The 21,076-nt window shown below is 34.7% G+C and overlaps 1 protein-coding gene across 4 annotated transcripts in view; it reads left to right on the plus strand.

The window, feature by feature from the left end:
- Positions 1–21,076, plus strand: part of LOC106668476 (diacylglycerol kinase theta) — a 57,973-nt gene that overhangs the window by 21,989 nt on the left and 14,908 nt on the right. For all 4 annotated transcript variants that reach the window (XM_014397278.2, XM_014397279.2, XM_024230516.1 and 1 more), the window contains exon 2: positions 17,652–17,731. In XM_014397278.2, the coding sequence (XP_014252764.1) occupies positions 17,652–17,731 (80 nt within the window). The remainder of the gene's footprint in view (positions 1–17,651; positions 17,732–21,076) is intronic.

Raw genomic sequence — 21,076 nt, forward strand, 5'->3', positions numbered from 1 at the left:
CTTTTTCATTTCAACCAATACCTTACATAAAGATTAATTAATTGAAAGAAATTATAATTAACGCTAACTTACTTTTTAAATTAATCTTTAAAAAATTTATTTGAGGCTTTCCTTTCAGAAGATTTAGACTGTTGCTAGTCCTTAAAGTCCAAATTGTCTTTAAGAGCCGAAGGTTATCCTAACGAGACGAAAACGACCAAGACGTGCAAGTCCGGTTATAATGCACACCCACAAGAAAAGTAACACAACTCCAAAAAAAAGAAAATTTTACAGGAGAGACAGATCGAAGTTTACTTTTTTTCTTTTTATGTAAATAGTACACGAAACTACGATTGCTGGCAATAAAAATTGCCATGATTCATCAGTATTGTCTTTCATTTGTCCAAGACTTAGGCGAAAACACAAAACCCAAAATCAGCTGTACTACCCCTAAAGAACTACTACCTTTTTAAGTTGACACTTTTCTTGCATGTAATGGCTCTCAGTAATTTAATTTAATTTGTTAGCTTTAATGATAATGGTGGTCAATGAGAGACTGTAAGGGTATACATTTTTTTGTGACAGAAACATACAACATAGTAACGTACCAACAAACAAGCATAAATAGCCATGTAGTTAGTTAAGTAAGTTAGTATTACTGAGATATCTTATGACCCAAACTAATGATATACTGATAATAACTAATAATAAACCCAAACTAATAATAAACTGATTCTCCTGGAATCAGAGCTAAATAGTTATTTAAAATACAAAATTAATTATTGAAATAAAGGCTTCATTAATTATTAAACATAGTGTAATTAAAACGTTCAAAATAGAAAATAACGTAAAAGTTAAAAAGACAACATTGTTAAAAAGTATGAAAAAACAATATTATAATTAAGTTCATTAGATTTCGTGGTCCGATTGGCCAAATAACATCTATCATTTAATTCATCTTTATGTAAGGTACTGGTTGAGATAAAGTCAGTGTCACGAGCGGGATTCGAACCTACGACCTTCGGCTAAATACGCCGATTGTGACGATAGCTCAAGAGGTAGAGCAGCGGCGTATTTAGCCGAAGGTCGTGGTTCGAATCCCGCTCGTGACACTGACTTTTTACTCTCAACTAGTACCTTACATAAAGATTAATTAATTGAAAGAATTATAGTTAAGAATGTTATTGAAAATAAAAAAAATGAACCTAAAATAATTTACGATCACTCTGGTTCAAAGTATGGTCTTGAAGAAAAAAGCAGATTCAGTTCTTACTCTTATTTTAGCCTTTTATTTTAAGGTCATCAGGTCCTATAATAATTTCACATTACGAAAACCATATCTGTACAATTAATTTCACAATTTTTTTTTCATAAAAATTAATATAGGTCCGGATAATGTTCTTAAATAGGACGAAAGCTTGGCAGAAACAACTGAATTTGCTTTTTTTGCTCTAGACCATATTTGATACAATGTTCGTTAGTGAAAAATTGATCGATACTTTTAACATTGAAAACTAAAATAATTCTAAAATTAGTACTAATTTAGTCTTTCAATGAAGAGAAAAACGCAGCATAAGAACTAGGATGCTGTTATTTTCAATTAAGCACATGCAATCTTCTTTTTTCGCACAAAATATAAGTATTTACAAATTTTGATTTTCTATAACATTTTTGACCTGCAATCTTGAAGCTGAGCCTTCATGATAACCAGATTTGTTAGTAAAATCTGAAGAGCCAGAACTATCAGCGTAAGAGGTCATACTTTTCTTTTCATCACCCTTATCAAAGTGCAACGAGAAGATCCAATATCCATAACATTTTTCCTTAAAGAAGTTCTTTAAGACATGAAATTTGAAAACTGACAGACTTCATTATCAGTAGTGGTGGCAGTTTCCTCCTTGCTGGTTATTAACAAATTTAGAATCAGTTTGTTCACGATATCTGATCACTTGTCAAAGTTTATTAAAAAGATTGGTCGGTTATTATAACCACTGTGTCATCTTCCTGATAAATAGTCGCACCAATGCTGTAAAGGTTCACACAGAACTAAGATATGCCACATTTCGTGAATGGAGACAGTGCGTTTCCTCCAATTCAAAAGTGACACATGGTGCTGCCAAGCAGCTAAGAACCCACCTACAGTCGTGTCATTTTTCTTGTAGCATCACTCACCCGAATACTTAAAAAAAAATAATAATCCGGTTTTTAGAATTTTTCGACTTGTGCCACTTTTCTTGTGGGTGTGCGATATAAGTATTAATGAACTTCTGAGATTTCTTCTTGAGATCAGGGTTTATGAACGATCACTTTGATCCGCCGTCTGTCAGACGCGTTTCGTCTTTTCGTAATGTTTTGTGATTTGTCAAGGATATAAGCAGGGAGAGGCAGGCCCTGATTCTTACAATCCCTGTGAATTTTGGCTGTGTTGATGATTGCTGTCGATTAAGCTAAAAATCTGTTCCATTTTGGTAAAGTCCACCATTTTGACATATCGTCATCTTCAGTGGTGGGAGAGGGACAAATGCAGGGTGAGGCAAGGCACCGAGCCTTTCGATTTACCCGACTTTGCTTCTGTCAAATGCGAACAGATTACAGAAGAGAAATTTGATGTTTGTAGCTGATTAGGCTAAGAACTGTTTCATTTGGGTAGTTTCCGATTATTCTGATGTTTCGGAATCTTCACTGGTTTGTCAAGGTTATAAGCAGGGAGAGGCAAGGCCCTGATTCTTTCCATTCTTATAAATTTTCTCTGAGTCGATGTTTCTTGGCGAGGAAACTATAAGAACTGTTTAATTTTGGTAGAGTCCAATCATTTGAGGCAAGGCACCGATCCTTTCCATTTATGCAACTTTTCTTCTGTCAAATGCGAACGATGTACAAATTGTGATGCTTAATGCTGGTCAATCTAATAACTATTTCATTTTGACATTTCGCCATCTTCTGTGGTTGATCAAGGATATAAGTAGAGTTGGGCAAGGCCATAACTCTTTTCTTTTTTTTTAATTTAACAATTAAAAAACATTTAACATTCTATGTGTTCTATTCTAAAACATTTTTAAAAGTTATAAAAGTAACTTTATGTATGAAATTTTTTTATGTTTCTTATTGTGACAAAATTGAGGGAAATTGACCTTTTGTACAATTTCAAAAATCCCATTGATAAATCTAGTCAATTATTATTAAACGTGAATGTTTTGTTGATTTATCGACCAGCTTATGCAGATAATGTTCTTTCGGTTGTTATCAGGGATGTGGTAAAAAAAATTTTAAATCTTCGCCTAGCTTTCAGAACTTTATTGCACCTTCTTTTGGGCTCTACAAAATGATATATTGTACATTTTAATTTTGACAAATTTAACAACAAATATATATAAGAACAAGATTCACATTTTCGTACTTAGTGATTTTTAGTCAGAAGTCTATAAGCTTAAATTCTTTTATTTTCATGTTAACACTGAAAACCTTTTCACTTTTTTCTTCACCCTTTTCAACTATGAAGTGACTAGATTTGAATTAACCGTGAAGAAATTTTCAATTTATTTTTTCGTATAGTTTTTTTTCTTCTTCCAAACCGGAATTGAAATATCTTCAAAACTCGCACCCTGTTTCCAGGCAGGTTCCTCCTGTTGTTTCAGCATTGTGTTCAACGTGATGTCACATGCGTACACGTTATGCGGATAGGGCTTCAATGCACTATCTTGCCATTTGGACAGGCATTGCTTCAATATTGTTATCAGTTATCAGAAGGAATTACGCCCATTCATGCCTTTCTGGCTTTGTTTTTTTGATAAATTTTCCTTAAAGATGTTAATTAAACTTCTTCAAATTGGGATACTCTCTTATAAAAGCACCTATCAAATGCCTATTAATAATTTGTAATAAAAAGATATAATTTAAAAGTTGTATGAAGAGATTCCATTGTATTGTACCATCTCTTTATTATTGATTTAGATCTTTATGGGAAAGTTTTTATATCAATATTAACATATTAACAAGAAAACTAGGTCGATGCAAAAACAGGTTCCAAATCCTCAACGAGATTGTTGAAAGTATAGTTTTTGTTCCAAGGTTGGAGCTTTATGCCTTTCATGTTATACCGCAGGCTACAATCTTCTTAACGTTTCCCATGACCTATAACCCACGGGGACAAAGTCAGGCCCAACGATTACAACTAGACTTCGTTTATTCTCGGACAATATTTGGGTGTATTAGTAAGACGAAATTTCAAATAAAAGTTTGTCCTGACGTCGGCCGAAGTAACCGGAATTGATTTTTGTTAAAAAGAGCATGGGGAATTTCTTTTCGCTTCAAGATTTCGTTGTTACATTTTACTTAAACATAAACACACTGCAGCCATTTGATCGCATTAACAATATTAAATTCGTGTTAGGCAATCCATTTAATTGGTTCATCGAATAAGCAAAACCTTTAAGGCACCGTGCTCCACGCTTTAATCCCATAATGGCTTGGTTTCCGACGGTTTATTTATTTAATTTTGTTTGGCTCCCTTTCTTTTTTCGTCTCGTTTTTGTTTCATTTGTAATTATAACTAGAAACATGCCAAGGGCGCTACTCTTTGAAAAATATCAGCAGTTAAATTACGTATTGTACCGGAATAACAATAATGAGTGATTTTCTATTTTACTTAATTTTTGTGTCAATTTTTGTACACGTAGGCACTACAACGTAAATGAAAGCCGTTGTAACTAACGTCTTTATAGATAAAAGTGTGGATGGTATCGACCAAACAACGATAGGAGATATTCAAAGCAATTTCTTGAGGTTTGCCTGGCGACTTTAGTCGTTTTCATTCATTTTGTTTTCCTACACTCGAAGGGGTGGTTTTTCGAACCAGACTAGTCTTATCGCCATGTTTAATGCTTGGTAAGGGATGTAACCAGGGTGAGGCATGACATCTGTTTATCAAAATTTTGCCTATTGATCAAGTTACAAGAACTATTTCATTTCCTTAGTTTCCGATCATTTTGATATTTGACTAGTTTCAGTTGGTCATGGATATAAAGCGGGCGAGGCAAAGTTATTTATATGAACTAAAATATCAGCTGTTAAATTAGATATTGCCCTAGAACGAGAAAATTGAATTAATCTTTTAAAACTTACATAAGATTTTGGCCCATTTTTTTTAAACATTTACTTTTTGAATAAACATTGTTGTTACTAAAGTCTTCATAGAGAAAAATGTGGATGATATCGACCAAACAACGAAAGGATGTAATGTAAGCAATTTCTTAAAGTCTGTGTTGTGACGATCCACCTTGCTCGTTTTCGTTCATTTTGTTTGCCTAGTGTGGTGATCTGGTAGACGTGTTTCGGTTTTTAACCATATTTAAATCGTCAGGGATGTAAGCAGGGAGAAGAAAATCCGTGATTCTTTCCATTCATGTAAATTTTACCTGTATCGATGATTATTATCCATGGAGCTACAAGAACTGTCTCATTTTAGTAGTGTCCGGTTATTTTGACATTTCGCCATCTTCAGTGGTATAGGGATAAAAGGAGGGTGGGTAAGACACTGATTCTTTCCACTTTGACTCGGTCAAATGTGAACAATGCGCACATTGTGATGTAGAGTTGATCAAGCTAAAAGAACTATTTCTATTTGATCGTTTTCGATTATTTTGAAATTTCGCCATCTTCAGTAGTGTGAAAGGGATAAAAACAGGGTGAGACAAGGCACAGAATGTTTCCATTTATGCAATTTTTCTCCTGTAAAATGCGATCGATTTACACATTGTTTCGCCATCTTTAATGTATCGTTAGGGATATAAGCAGGGTGAGACAAAAAAACGGATTATTGCCATTTATGCAAATTTTGTCTATGTCAATTGCGACAAGCTTACTGAAGAATCATGATTGTAATCGATCGAGAGCAAGAACCAATTCATTTTTGTATTTCCCGATCGCATTTCTTCATCTACCATGTGTATTCAGGATGTAAGTAGGGTTAGGCAAGACTCTATAAGCTGAAATATCAGTTGCTAAATTATAATTGCGATAGAATGACAAGAGCGAGGTAGATTTTTATAACCCTTATTTAATATTTTGGTCACTTTTTGACGAGGAACCGTCTTGATGGTTTTCGTTCATTTTGTTTGCGTAGACTTGATGTGGTGGTGTTTCAGATGCGTTTCGGTTTGTCGCCATTTTCTATGTTTCATCAGGGATGTAAGCTGGGCGAGGCTAGATTGTTTATAAGAGCTGAAATATCTGCTATTAAATTATACTCAAAGTGGTAGTCTTTCAAACGAGTTTCGGCCATTCGCAATTTTCAATGTAAGGTCGGGAATGTAAGCAGGGTGAGGAGACACGGATTCCTTTCATTCAATGAATTTTGTCTGTCAAGTCGAACGATGCCCAGAAGAGACTTGTGCTGATTTTAGTGGATCTAGCTACAAGTTTTTTTGTATTTTCGGATCGTTTTGACATCTCGCCATCTTGTAAGGTCAGGGATGCAAGTAGGGTGGGGCGAGGCTCTTTATTTTGACTGTGTCAAGAGCAAACGATGATTATAGTAAAGCAAATTACAAGAAATGCCAAATTCCCGGTCATTTTGACATTTCGCCATCTTCATTGCTGGGATTAAGAAAAAAGCAAACTGAGGCAAGGCACCGATTTATGCAACTTTACCTGCTTGAAATGCGAACAATGTAGAGAAATGGATTGTGATGTTTAGAGTTAATTAAGCAACAAGAACACTCTCAGTTCGATCGTTTACCATTCTTAGAACAATTCTTCATCTTCACTGTTTGATCAAGGCTATAAGCAGGGTGAGGCAAGACGCAGATTAATTCCATTTAGGCATATTTTGACTTTGCTTCTACCAAGCTGTTTGGATGTTTGGAGCTGATTAAGCTAAGGACTCTTTCATACTGTTTCATTTTGGAAGTTATCTATTATTTTGACGTTTCGGAATTTTCAGTGGTTTTGTCAAGGATATAAGCAGGGAGAGGCAAGACCCTGATCCATTCTATTCATGTGAATTTTGTCTGAGTCGATGATTCTTGGCGAGGAAGCTATAACAACTGTTTCATTTGGTTAGAGTCCAATCATTTAAGGCAAGGCACCGATCCTTTCCGTTTATGCAACTTTCCTTCTGCCAAATGTGAAAAGAGGAATCTTTGAATAATTGTAGCCAGCCAGGCTACAAGAACCGTTTCATTTGGTGGTTTTTCGGTTATATTGACTTTCGACATCTTCAGTGGTGGGATTGGGATAAAAGCAGGATGAGGAAAGGTAAGGACCCTTTCCATTTATGCAACTTTGCTTCGTTGAAATGCAACGATGAACAGAATGTGATGATTAAAACAGATCAAGTTGCAAGAACTTCATTAATATATTGTTTTTTTTATTATTTGGAAAGTTTGCCATGTTCATTGCTTGGTCAGGAATTTAAACATGGAGAGGCTAGGCACTGACTTTTTCCATTTATGCTAATCTTGTCTGTATCGATAAATGTTGTCTATGAAGTCGCAAGAACTGTTTCGTTTTAGTAGAATCCAAACATTTTGTTAATTTACCATTTCCAGTGGTAGCATAGGGATAAAAAGCAGGGTGAGACAAGTCAACGATTTTTTTCCGTTTATGCATCTTTACCTCCGTTAAATGCGAACGATGTTGAAGTAATGTTTAGGGCTGACAAAGCTGCAAGAACCACCACAATTTGATTGTTTTTTTATTGAAATATAAGCTGTTTAGCACATCCTGCGCCGGAATAGCATAAACGACTTAGCATAATATATATCTTTTATGTTAATATTATGAAATTAAAATTGCGCAGTTCCCGATAAAGCTTAAACTAAGGTTATTAGATGTGAATGAATTGATTTTAACATGCCGGAGCTTACCATAAAAAATAATAATAGTTCTAGCAATTCGTACAGGAACGGAATATGGTTAATGCATATCTATCATCATTTTTAGCAAGAATGATAATAATTAAGTAATTATATGTTCCTACATTGGAATACAGAAAACCACTCACGAGAGTAAGAGGGTACATAATTTATTTACCCTTAGGCCATACGACGTTTGAAGTACCTAAATCTTTCCGTTCAAGTCTCTTTATTTTTTCCACGATTGCTTTTTAGTTTTTCATCGTTATTGAAATTTAAAAAAACATGCTTCCTGGAGAAGTTTAAAAAGCAAAATCCTAATTGTAATTTGTCATCTCGTCAAATAAAAAAACTCCGGAACCCACTACTGTTTCCACCGTAGGGACACAATATGAGTTTATTTGTAGGGAATTTCCGTTGTGATTTTATTGTGAATGCCATTTGAGTCACGAACCATGAACACGCACCGATCCGAAGCCAACAGGTAGATGAAGGTTACTCGAGTATAAACTTTTTTTTTGACCATTTATCGTTTACAATATACAGTTCTTTTTAAATGTATTATTACTATTTAAAGAATATTATATCTTTGTATTCGGAAAAAAAGACATAAAATAACCACATTAACAACCTTCTGATGTACGCTATTTTTGGTATTTTCTTGTTTGGCTCGGATTTGGGCCAAATTTAAAATGTACAACGGAAAGTGTTGCGATTGAGATTTTGCTGTTCCGCCAATCTCTGGACTACAGAATGAACAAACAATTTTCACTTACTCTGTCTGGAAGTTTAAATAACCATACACAGCATAACTTTCTCTACAAGCAATCCCATGGCGAGTTATTCAACATGCCTCGGATCTTTTAATATCAAGGGTTAATAATTTTTTTTTTAAATCAAACATACTTTCCATGATGTGTAATATAATTTTTTTATAACTTTAATAAGCAAACTGATGAGGGAGAGGGTGTGAATTTTATATGGTAGCGAAACTAATATGAATCAAAGTAGATATTAAAATTATTACATATTATAATAAATTTACCCAAAGATTAAAATTGAAATTCTTTCAAAACAATAATAATAATAAAAATTAAACAATAATAATAACATATAATAACAAAACTGTACTAATTAAGATTTTCCTCATTAATAGGATTTATTTGTAAGAGTTATTTTAACAGACACAATCATCAATAAATATTAATTAACAATTTATTATTATTGATTATTCATGTAGAAGAAGCGCATCTTAAAAACTAAACAGTGTCCAAATGCCCAATAACTTTATGTATTCATTCCATTTTTAGATTATTCCAATAGTTAGTCTTAATTTTGTACATTATGATGATACGTTCAGTAAAAAGAATCAAATCAATAATTAAAAATGAAATAAACAGTATTTATTTGTTTTAAATTGGTTAAAAAATTGGGTTTTTGACCAATTAATATAATATTTCGAACAGAAAAGTAAGAATATTTAAGAATTTTATTTTTATACAAAGTCAGTCTATTTAAAATTAGTACATAATTTAATTGTTTTAACTGTGAAATTTATCGCTGAGTTCTGCAAGATGAACTAGTAGTTTGATCGTTACGCTTTTTCTAGTCAGTCGTAAAGAAATGTTTGGTCAAGGGTATAAGCAGGGTGAGGCAAGACAACGATTGCTTCTATGTATGCAAATTTTGCTCGGTTAATTGTGTCGATCTTCGAATAGGTCGCAATGATTTTGTTCAACCTCGAGGTTTCAAATTTGCAAAACTGGTTTCGCAAAGAATTGGCAACGTAGTTAAAACCCATCAACATTTGCAGCATGCAAAAACCTTAATACAACAGTTGTTATATTATCTGTTATATGTGAAGTGATGAACTGGTTGGTGGGCATTTACTATCCTGTTATGTCAAATTAGTTATGGAAGTTTGGGTAGTGGTATAAGCAGGGTGAGGCGAGATACCGATTGCTTTTATGCTAATTTAGCTTTGGAATAATTATTGTGTTTTTGTACAGAGCACGAAGATTTAGTTCAACCTCGAGGCTTTAAATTTTCAATCATGGTTGCAATAAAATGTCAATGTAATTAATAACCATAAAAATATGCCACATAGAAAAGTTTAAAAAAGCAATTTTTATTTTGTGTGGTGTCTGTTAAGCGATGAACTTATAGTTTGGTCGTTAACGTTCATCTTCATCTATCATAGTTTTGTTAGAGTTTAAAAATTTTGGGTCAGGGCGAATTATGTGAAATATATGTCGAGTTCTGAGTGTGGTGCAGTTTGCTCGAGATCGGGCTCGTTATCGCTTTGATATTTGAATATTTTGATACTAAGCAGGACTAGGAAAGGCACTAGCTATTCTATTTAAGCAAGTTTGCTTGTATCAAATGCGAACGACTAAGAGAACAGCCTAGTATCATACTGCTTAGATCCATGATTAACTGACGATGGCAGTGAAAACCAAACTTCCAGATCAAAACAGCAAGGATAAGCAAACTAAAATGTGATGAGATGGAGAAAACGCGTGTGACAAGCAACCAGTGAAAATAAAGTACGTACTGGAGACTACATCTTTTTAATCTATGTTTCCTAGTAACCTCTTATCATCATCATCAGCAACACCGCTTGCTTATATCCCTGATGAACAACTGAAGTTGACTAATTGCCGAGTCTGACTAAAGAGTCTGCTACACTTCAACGATGATTTCAATTAAAGTACATATCATCGCATAATGGAAAAATCGGACTTTCAACTAATTTGTTTGCAATACTTAATTTTTGTCAATCTTAACTAAATAAAGTTAAATCTCAAATTACAAGATTATGAATTTAACAGTACTTATTGAAAAGAAAATCTAATACTAAACCCGCAAGACCGCCGAGTCTTGCAAAACTATATCTCACGCCTCCAAAAGTTGATAAGGTCTTAATTTTCTTAGAATTTCTATTATTTTAAATTTTTATTTTATTTACTTTATATTTAAAATATAATTGAATAAAATTTGAACTGTCATGTGATATTTCATTTGTACGTTAAATAGGTGGTGGTAATTACATCAAGTTAAATTGTATATTTGACATTCAGTGAAGGATTGTTTAAGAAGTTATGATAAAATTAGCTACATTATCTTTCTTATGCATTTTGGCATTTGCCCTCTTCAAAGGGTCATCATCAAGAACACAACCTGCTTATACCCCTGATGAACAATTGAAGTTGGCTAACTGCCGAGTCAGACTGACTGTATTATGAAATTGACAATAATCATTGAAAACGTCCCAATACTAAACCCGCAAGACCGCCGAGTCTTGCAAAACTGTATCTTACGCCTCCAAAAGTTGATAAGGTTTTAATTTTCTTAGAATTTGTATTATTTTAAATTTTTATTTTATTTACTTTTTATTTAAAATATAATTGAATAAAATGTCAACTGTCATGTGATATTTCATATGTACGTTAAATAAGTGATCGTAGTTACATCAAGTTAAATTGTATATTTGACATTCAGTGAAGGATTGTTTAAGAAGTTATGATAAAACTATCTGCATTGTCTTTTTTATGCATTTTGGCATTTGTCCTCTTCAAAGGGTCATCATCAACAACACCACCTGCTTATATCCCTGATGATCAATTGAAGTTGGCTAACTGCCGAGTCTGACAGACGAGTTTGCTTCACTACAAAGATTATTTCAATTAAAGTAAAAATCGTACTTGTAATTAATTTTATGCAATACTCAATTTTTTCAATCTTAACTAAATAAAGTTAAAATTTCATATTACAAGATGTTTGTATTATGAAATTGACAATAATTATTGAAAACATCCTGATACTAAACCCGCAAGACCGCCGAGTCTTGCAAAACTGTATTTTACGCCTCCAAAACTGAAGAGGTCATAATTTTCTTAAAATGTTGTTCTTTTAAATTATTTTAAGTGGTGGAAGTTACATAAAGTTAAATCGAATATATGACGTTCAGTGAAGGATTGTTCAAAAAAGTTAATAATTTCAATTATATAAACGCTTGTGCTTGATAAACTCTGCTGTTATCAAAGAGAGGAGAAAACACTGGTCACACAACGTTCGTGTAAACTACGAGCGAACAAGCAAACACTCCAAGAAAAGGAAGCCGCTCTTTAACAAGGTTATAAATAAATGGGGTGAAACATAAATGTCAGAGAAATTTTGTTTATTCATAAACAAATTACGTTCGGTGTTGTTATACAGAACGGCGAAGGTTACGCTACTCCGCTACAAATAAACCTTTATTCAACTGACGCACTAAAACAAAAACTGACGTGTTTTGTTGCGCAAACTGTTTGGGCTGGGTACGATTTATTTGTGATTCTCCTCCTTAAGACGTACATTTTCTTACGCAGTTTAGCATTGACATGACGCATCATAACACTGCGTTAATATTGCACTTGTGTATAATTTTGTTTTGTTTGTTCATTTTCTTTTGCGTCTGAACAGCCAAGATAGGATGGATAGGCAGACCAAAATGGTTTGGAACTACCAAGCTACATTATACTTGTCTTCTCCTTTATCAATTTTTTGAAGTTGTTACGATTTATTTTAATTAAATATATATTGTAAAAATAATGATCAGTTAATAGAAATTATGGGACAGGCTAAATTTTATAAAGATGAAATAAGAACAATTTTAATTCTATTATATTTCGTGTTCCGATTGACCAAATAAATTCTTTCAATTAATTTATGTAAGGTATTGGTTCAAATGAAAACGATAGTGTCACGAGCGGGATTCGAACCCACGGCCTTCGGCTCAATACGCCACTGCTCTAATCACTTGGTCACGATAGCTCAAGTGGTTAGAGCAGCGGCGCATTGAGCGGAAGGTCGTGGGTTCGAATCCCGCCCGTGATACTAGCTTTTTCATTTCAACCAATAGCAAATGTTAATGTTCAGTTTTCACTTTTGGTTTAAATAAATTAAAATTGTTATAATTAATTACTTTTAAACCAACTGATAAATCATGTTTTACATTAGCGACCTACATTTAAAGAATATTTTCTATCGACAATCATAGAACACAACATGTGATGATTTAAAAAAAATCTAAATTTCACTTTTTATTTAATTGGTCGTGAACCAAAGTAATAGATATAAATCATCATTTTTATGTCAAGTGAAGTTGAGATGAAAAATTGGTGTGACAAGCGTGACTCGAACCCACACCGAAGTCACGATAGCTCAAGTGATAAGAGCACTGGGGTATAAAGCCGGAGGTCGGGACTTCGAGTCAGGCTTGTGACACTAAGTTTTCATCTCAACCACACTCTACATAAATTTAAATTCTATTTATTATTAAATGAGGGCAAATTCTACTTGCGATATTTTGCTTTCATTAAGGTCTGATTTAAATCAAGATTTTAATCTTGTTTTATTTACAATTTATTACATTAACTAGCTTGATTTTCCGTCAAGTTTGAAAATGTCACAAATGACATTTTACATTTTTTTTACCCCCTACCTCGTAACCAAGATATGTAGTTACAATTTGAGATGGAGGTACTAATGTCTATGCTAACATGAGAAGTCAGCCGTCTGTGTGTCGGGTTGATAAGGGCGTGACAACTCGTCAAATGCTATAGCGCGTTCTCTGATAACATCCCCTTTACTTCTTCCACTCTCCTCTCTCACGCTGATAAAACGGTAAGCTCGAGAGTCGAACACGTTTTCCACTCGGTTATACAGCACGAAATTAAGAGTATGTTTTTCATTTTGATTTCGTCATTTTTGAACTGTTCCTTCAACAGAAGAAAGGGTGAAATTTTTCGATTGGTTGTAAAATCCATGGAAATCTTTATTCGTGGAAGAGCTTATACGTTCTTATTAGCGTTACAAACTTAAACGCGTCCTAACCACTGCTGAAATCCTACCTAACAGAACGCTGCTTCAGAGTCAGGTGCGGTAATGAATTCTCGGAAATCAGACCATACAAGCCGGCGTTCCACACGGGAGCATACATGGTCCCATACTTTATATCATCTATACTGCCTACCAGACTCCCCAATACGTCATAACAAACATCCAAGAATACCTCGAGCTTATCGAAGTCGGGTGAAAAAAGTGAAGAGCAAGACTGAATGAAGAAAAATATACTCGGTGTACGTTCACATTGAAAAAAATAATCAACTAGAGAACAAAAAGTTGCTTATTTTCTGTCACCCAGGTATGCTTACAAACTTAAACTCTAATGGACCACTGCTTCAAAGTGAGATAGAGCAGCGAGTTCTCGGAATTCAGACTGATGGCGTCCCACAAGGGAGCATTACTGCTGACCTACACACCCCACATCATCATCACCTACGCAGACGAAGGCTGGTGCTTAAATTAGATAACAAGACTGAATGAAGAAAAATATACTCGGTGTACGAAAACATTGAAAGAAACAGCCAACTAGAGAACAAAAAGTATTGCTTCGGAGCGTTCTTTATATGGTTGTCACCCAGGCATGCTTTATAAACTTAAACGCTTTCTAATGGACCACAGCTTCAAAGAGAGATGGAGCAGTGAGTTCTCAGAAGTCGGACTGATGGCGTCCCACAAGGAAGCATTCTTGGGCTCATTCTCTATATTATTCTCTATACTGCTGACCTAAACACCCCAATGCCGAACATCACCACCTACGCAGACGATATCGAAACTTTGTCTTCTAACTTGAATCCTATCCAAGTTACTTCCAACACTGAAATACACTTTGAGCTTATCGAAGACTTTTGGTATTGGTGTGGTATGGGAGAAAGGATACTAGGAACCGGGGTTTGTATCCCCAGGCACTGCAGCCTTCTGGCTTATTGCACCTTCCTAGTTCCTTAGTTCAGTCAATAGACTCAATACTTCTTCTTAGAAGTATCAGGTCATTGACTGTAGCTGCTGCAATTTGATTCCCTAAGTCTTTTCCGTACGTTAGGTTAAACCTCCATTGAGCTGTTGCTTCGCATTCGAAGATGATATGGGTGGCTGTTTCCTCCTCCTCATTACATAATCTGCAAATGGGATCATCGCTGTATACACCCATGTTGTGTAGATTTCTTTTTCTCTTCTTTCTTTCTCTCTCTTCTTTTGCTCTGATGCCAGTGACCGGTTAGTAGTCCTACCACTCCTCTGAGTTTGGCCCTCTCCAATTGCAGCAGTGTTTTCGCCAGGCTCGGTGAGGGTTGTTTCATCTAAAGTTTACTATTTCTAGCACCGCTAAAGTTTATCCACTTCTCCTTTTGTTTTGCTTGTATCCATTCTGCGATGGAGGATTCTATATTTGTTTTTGTTATCTCAAGAATAGGTTCGGGGCCTATGTATGGTCTTGCAGATCCTCCTCTGGCCAGTCTGTCTGCTTTCTCGTTACCCAAAATTCCCCTGTGCCCTGCACCCAAGATATCATCAGGTTGTTGTGTTTCCCCAGGTTTTGGAGATTTTGGATGCATTCACTGACTAATTTTGATGTGATTCTTTTACATGCTCTGCTTGGCTATCTGATCTTATGAGGAATTTTTTGTCAGTGTAACCTCTTTTAAGAGTTTCCAGGGCACAAGCATTGATGGCATGTATTTCCGCTTGAAAGATCGAAGTGGACTTCCCTAATGAGTTTGATTGCTCATGTTTTGGGCTTGTATAGAAAACGCCTGATCCGGTTCCTTCGTTTGTTTTGGAGCCATCTGTGTACCATATCATTGCATCTGATGCTCTCATGTGGTCTTCCTCTCCTTTGTAGTTCGTTGAGACTTTATAGGAAGTTGTGAAGATTTTTCCGGGATCATGTAATCAGTCCCCATTTCTAATAATAGGTAACTGGTTTTGTTGATTATGGTTGTATGCCCGAAATGTTTAGTTCCTTTCCAATTTAATTGTTTCTAGAGCCTAAGTGAGCTTTTCCTAGCCTCTCCTTGTATGAATATTTCCAGGGGAGGTAGGTTTAGCAAAGTTTCTAATGAGCTTGTAGGGGTTGTTCTCATTGCCCCTGTGATACATAGGTTTGCTAGTCATTTTTGCCTAATGGTTGGGTAGCTACTTTTTGTTGAGCTTTGTTCCACCAGATTAGTGATCCATAGGTTATTCTGGGTCTTATTACTACCGTCTATAGCCAATGGGCCATTTTCGGTTTTAGTCCCATGATTTGCCTAAGGTCCTTCTTGTGGTTATTAGCGATATTTTACCTTTTGCTATAGTATGTTGCAGGTGAGGATTCCAGGTTAATTTCTTATCAAAGATTATTCCTAGATATTTGACCTCATTTTTTAATAGCAGCATTTCGTTATAGAAGCGTAATCCTTGTATTTCTATATTTCTTTTCTTGGTGAAAGCAATTAAGGTGATTTTTGAGGTGACTTTAAACCCCATTGTTCTACCAGGTTTAGTGCTCTTTGGGTGAGCTCTTTTAATGTTGAATCGAATTTTCCCCTGATTAGTATGACAATGTCATCTGCATAGCCTTGGGTGTAAATTCCACTTTCATTTAGTTTGCATATGAGGTCGTCCACTACCACATTCCACAGCAGAGGCGAGAGTATTCCTCCTTGCGGACACCCCCTCGCCGCCACTGCTTCTACTTTTTCGTGGAATATGGAGGCCTGCACTTTCCTGCTTTTTAGCATTGATTCTATCCATCTACATTAGGTTTTGAGATAACAAGACTAAATGAAAAATGTATGAACAAACATCCTCGTCCTCCACTTTACTTTAACAACAAACCGATACCGACTTCCATTTGAGTCAAATACTTAGGACTATACGTTGAATCCCCACACGAGACTTAAGGGACAGCAACTTAACAACGAAGACTTCTAGGACTGAAATCTGGCTTGACAGTCAAAACTAAACAACCCTTATTCAAGACTGCACTGCGACAACTTTGGACGTACAGAGATGAACTTTAGGGTTCTGCCAAGCCATCCAACATCCAGCCCATCCAATACTTCAAAACATAAGTATTCAGACAAATCAAAGGTACTTACTATGTTACTAACCACACTATTCACAACAACCTCAGCATTTTTTGGTCAACGAATTGATCCGTTTCCGATTCCAAAAATTTCACACCAATCTCCCGATCTAACCCAACCCTGTGATCAAGCTCTTTCTTTACATTCCCCCGAAAACCTGCCAAATCAACGATGACCTCGAGACCTCCTTGCCCCTAAATTCTCCACACTGAGCGCCATCATTAGCTGGTTTCTCGTGTATATGTTCTCCGGGTGCAGCGCTGGAATTAGTGTTAGTGCTGTGACCTTGTGAAAAAAAGTTCTGTGATCACATTTGTAATAAGTAGAAATATATAAATGCTACAAAGAAAATTTAAAAAAAAGTTATTTTTTATGCTTAATATTAAGAAATGAAGTTAGAATATGTTATGCATAAAAATTGGATTGATTTAAGTTAGGCTTTAAAGAATATTTGTATTTTATTATACCAGGATGATTTCTCTTTATACTGTATTACGCTATTTTTCAAAAAATTTACAAAAACTCTTCGATAGAAATATAAGTTATAAATGAATTTTTTAGTAATTTTCTTCACTGTTTTTGGCTCTTTTATATTGCAAACGGAAACCGACGGCTAAAAATTACCCGTTCGCCGATGCCATACCGACAAATATTGACAATTAATCACCCAATTTTAAACATTGAATATGCTCAGAATAAATCCAGGGAGAATTTAGCAAATATTAATTCAGGCCAATGTTTCATCGTGGCGCATTCATACATTCTTAATTTCAAAAGCTTTACTCGTATGTGTTGATATTTTTACTTCGCTGTAATTAGCGATAATTCTTGTATATTGTGTGTAATTTTGTATTTTTTTTTTCAGTTTGCAATTTCGCAGTGCACGATCGATGCATGAAGACAGTTGTCTCCCCTTGCTCCAGTATCGCCCCATACCTGATTAGGGTGAGTATTATGCTAAACTATATATCTATTTTTGTTTATAATAGAATATATTTATTGAAAATCTTTAAAAAAATGCATTTAATTTTTAAGACATGATTCCCAACCGAAGGTAATAGAAAAATTAAATACTTTGTTGAAACGTTTTGAATTTTGATGATAACTTTTTCATCGAGATTATGTAAAGAGATCACGGAAAGTTTTTGCATTATCCTTCCATCGAAACTGTATTCAGAAACAGCACTATTACTACTGCTTTGCGTAATGTATTCTGTGTGGGTTGTGTTATTAAGGGGAGGGTAGTAATCTATTTCTTTCTGCAAGGAGCCATCTGTTGAATCAGAGCAATGTACATATAATTTCAGTCAGTTTTCAAAAGTTAACAGTGCAATTTTCAGGCCTTAGATTGCCGTATGTGATGTTGATAGTGTGACTTTATGATAAAAGTATGAATTAGGATTAATAATATGCGGATATCTTAGACGGATTGGTTTTTCGGTTATGCAACTACCTCAGGGTCAAATTGATTCTTCTTATTCTACTTTTTTTATTTGATATTTGGGTCAAGTGTTAATTATGTGTGGTAAGAATTCGCGATGTTGCTTCGGCTGTTTCGCAAGAGGGTCCAATGTTGTGTTCCCGAGGGTAGGGCTGCCCCTAACCCCGGAATCGATCCACCCCTCTCACAGTCTCTTGCTTGCTGCTCCCATAGCAACTGCCCCCTCTTTCACCATTTTCTCGCAAAAGCCACCCTTCCCTCTCATAACTACGAGGAATTCGACACAAGACATTTTTAAACTTTCTCCCCATTCTGAGGGGGGCCCACATTCTCCTCGTCGGACTCATCCCTTCGCTCTCACACACCCTCTCTCCTCTCACTCGCTCTTTCTCTCCCGCTGCAGAAACTCTCCTCGAGTTGCATTCGTGCTTAAACGTTGGGGGTGGAAAGTTCAATAAATAACGGCTTCCAGACCATCCGGGCTGCAATAAACGCTACATCGTGGGCTACTCGATGTAGGTTAGAAGCTGAAAGGTCGTGTATCATCACGTGACCTACTGGTTGAATCATGCTATAAATAGCTTTAGGTTAGAAATTCCATTTTATAGGTCACAGATTAGCGTATATTTTTATTTGTTCTGTTGACCAGAAATAGTGCCGTCTACCGTTCAAAAATCAAACAGAAAAGCCCTTTTCCTCCCAGAACAAATAATAATAAAAAATTTACAACTTTCTGAAAGATAACATGTTACTTAGCAAATTTCTATTACCAAAAGGACAGCTATTTGTGTGTAACATCGATAGTTGAACTTAAACCTAATTCCAGGAAATTCTCGTACCGAACTGCTAACCTTGAGTATCAAATAATTCGATAATCGATGGATTTTTTCTTTTAATTCACACTTTAATATATAAATAAAAGATAAATCGATCTTATTTTTTAAAATTACAAATCCTTTACATGAAACTGGATACTTTTAAATTTAAAACAGATGAAGAGGACGAGCGGGTAGCACCCTGAAATAGATCCATGTAAAATAATAAAAATATTTTTATGAAATTGTGTTTTGGTTGTCTCCTTCTATGGAATATAATAAATAATAAGATTTTTTTAAATTAAAAGGCAACCTATTGAAGAAAAAATAACAACAATACTATTGTCAGACAGCCATCAGGCAATGAATAATACGCATTTTTAAAAAAAAGTTCTATTTTGTTTCAAATTTGTGCTTATTTTATTAACTCCTTCGAGAAACCCTAATAAACCATTTTTGTTTGTTAATCTTCTAACAAAATCCTGATCTTACTTGCATAAAGAAAAATTAACGAACACTACAAGTCACTAAGATTTAAATTATATAGAATTATACAAAAAACTCGAAGAATTAGAAATAAATTATAAGTTAACATATTAATTGTTTGCATGGCACTTATAGTAAAATATCATTCAAAAATTTGGAAATAAAACAATTAATGTTGGTCGTTTCACCCACCCCCCGTTTTAAAATGCATTACGAAACGGTTTGATTATTTTTATAAAAAATTAAATGTTATAAAATCACGAGTTTAAAGTAATTTTTCGCCATTTATTTGTCAATTTTTCAACTTCAGAGGTCAGGGATGCAAGCAGGTTTGTCACCTAGTAGACTTCGCAATATTTCATAAAATATTATTAATATTAATTGAGCAAGACTATTCAAAATTAAACCCTTTTCTATCAGTTGACTTTGAAGAGGGGAGGTCATACATTTTTTAAAACTTTCTTTTGTATGTTAATTTATTCATCCAGTGGTACGATTTTCCGAATTTAGTTTGTGTTAGGGGCAGGAAAACATTTCTGAAAAACAAGTTGGACAGATGCAAGATTTTGTAAACGATTCTTCGAACTCGAACCTATCAAGCTGCTGGAACACAGTCAATCTCAAATCCTTAGGATACACTAAAAGCAGAAACATCGAAAGTTCTTTCCTATTAAATCTTGTGCCAGGGAGACAAAAAATAAGACGATTCCGCTTCTGAGCAAAGCTCGTGCGAGAAAAGTTAATAAAAAGTGAATATTTCGTGTTTATCGCTTATGGTGACAGTTGCTTTCACACGGATTTTTGAGAAATCTCAATTGAAAATGTTAAAGATCCGTCTTATTAAAAACATTGTGACTCAAACCACTTTCCAAGCAGAATAGACAATAAGTAAGTTAGTAATGGTTAAAAGATTGGAAATAATTACATGAACCTTTTCAGTTTTGATACATTTTACTCCCTTTGTTATATAGAAAGCTTAATAAAGTTAGTGTGTAACTGAAAATAAGCAGGAGGGTGAGCCCCCCAAAGTAGAGAATGTATAAACTAAAAGCCATTGAGTTAATTACTTACTCCCTCATTCCATTTGAATATTTTAAAAATCTTGTTGAACATAAATATAATTTTATTAAGACATTTACATTCCAGCGTTCTGACAACTGTACATGAACAATTCAAGCTTTTTGGTATACTTTCTGTTTAAAAAAATTAGATAAACATATCAGTTGCACAAATGCCAAAAACTTTTCATAAAGTCAGATTTTTAATTAAATATTGGATTATTTGATAAAACAACAAATTCTAAAGCCTAAAAAGTACTCAAATCGTGAAAAATATTGGAACTTGATCTACTTATTCTCATTCTTTCCATTTAAGCCCATTTCTGTTGTGTCAAATGTGGACGATTCAACCTTCTTATAACCCTGAGTAATCCCTGAAGACAAAGAAATTCTTGACTGACAAAATCAAGCATAACGTCCATACTCTTCCGGTAGATACTTCTTTTGAACCCATGCTTTTATAAAAGTACATTAAATTTTTTGTGCTTTG

Source organism: Cimex lectularius, unplaced genomic scaffold (assembly GCF_000648675.2).
Source record: "Cimex lectularius strain Harlan isolate CLEC.00 unplaced genomic scaffold, Clec_2.1 scaffold36, whole genome shotgun sequence".
Lineage (NCBI taxonomy): Eukaryota > Metazoa > Arthropoda > Insecta > Hemiptera > Cimicidae > Cimex > Cimex lectularius.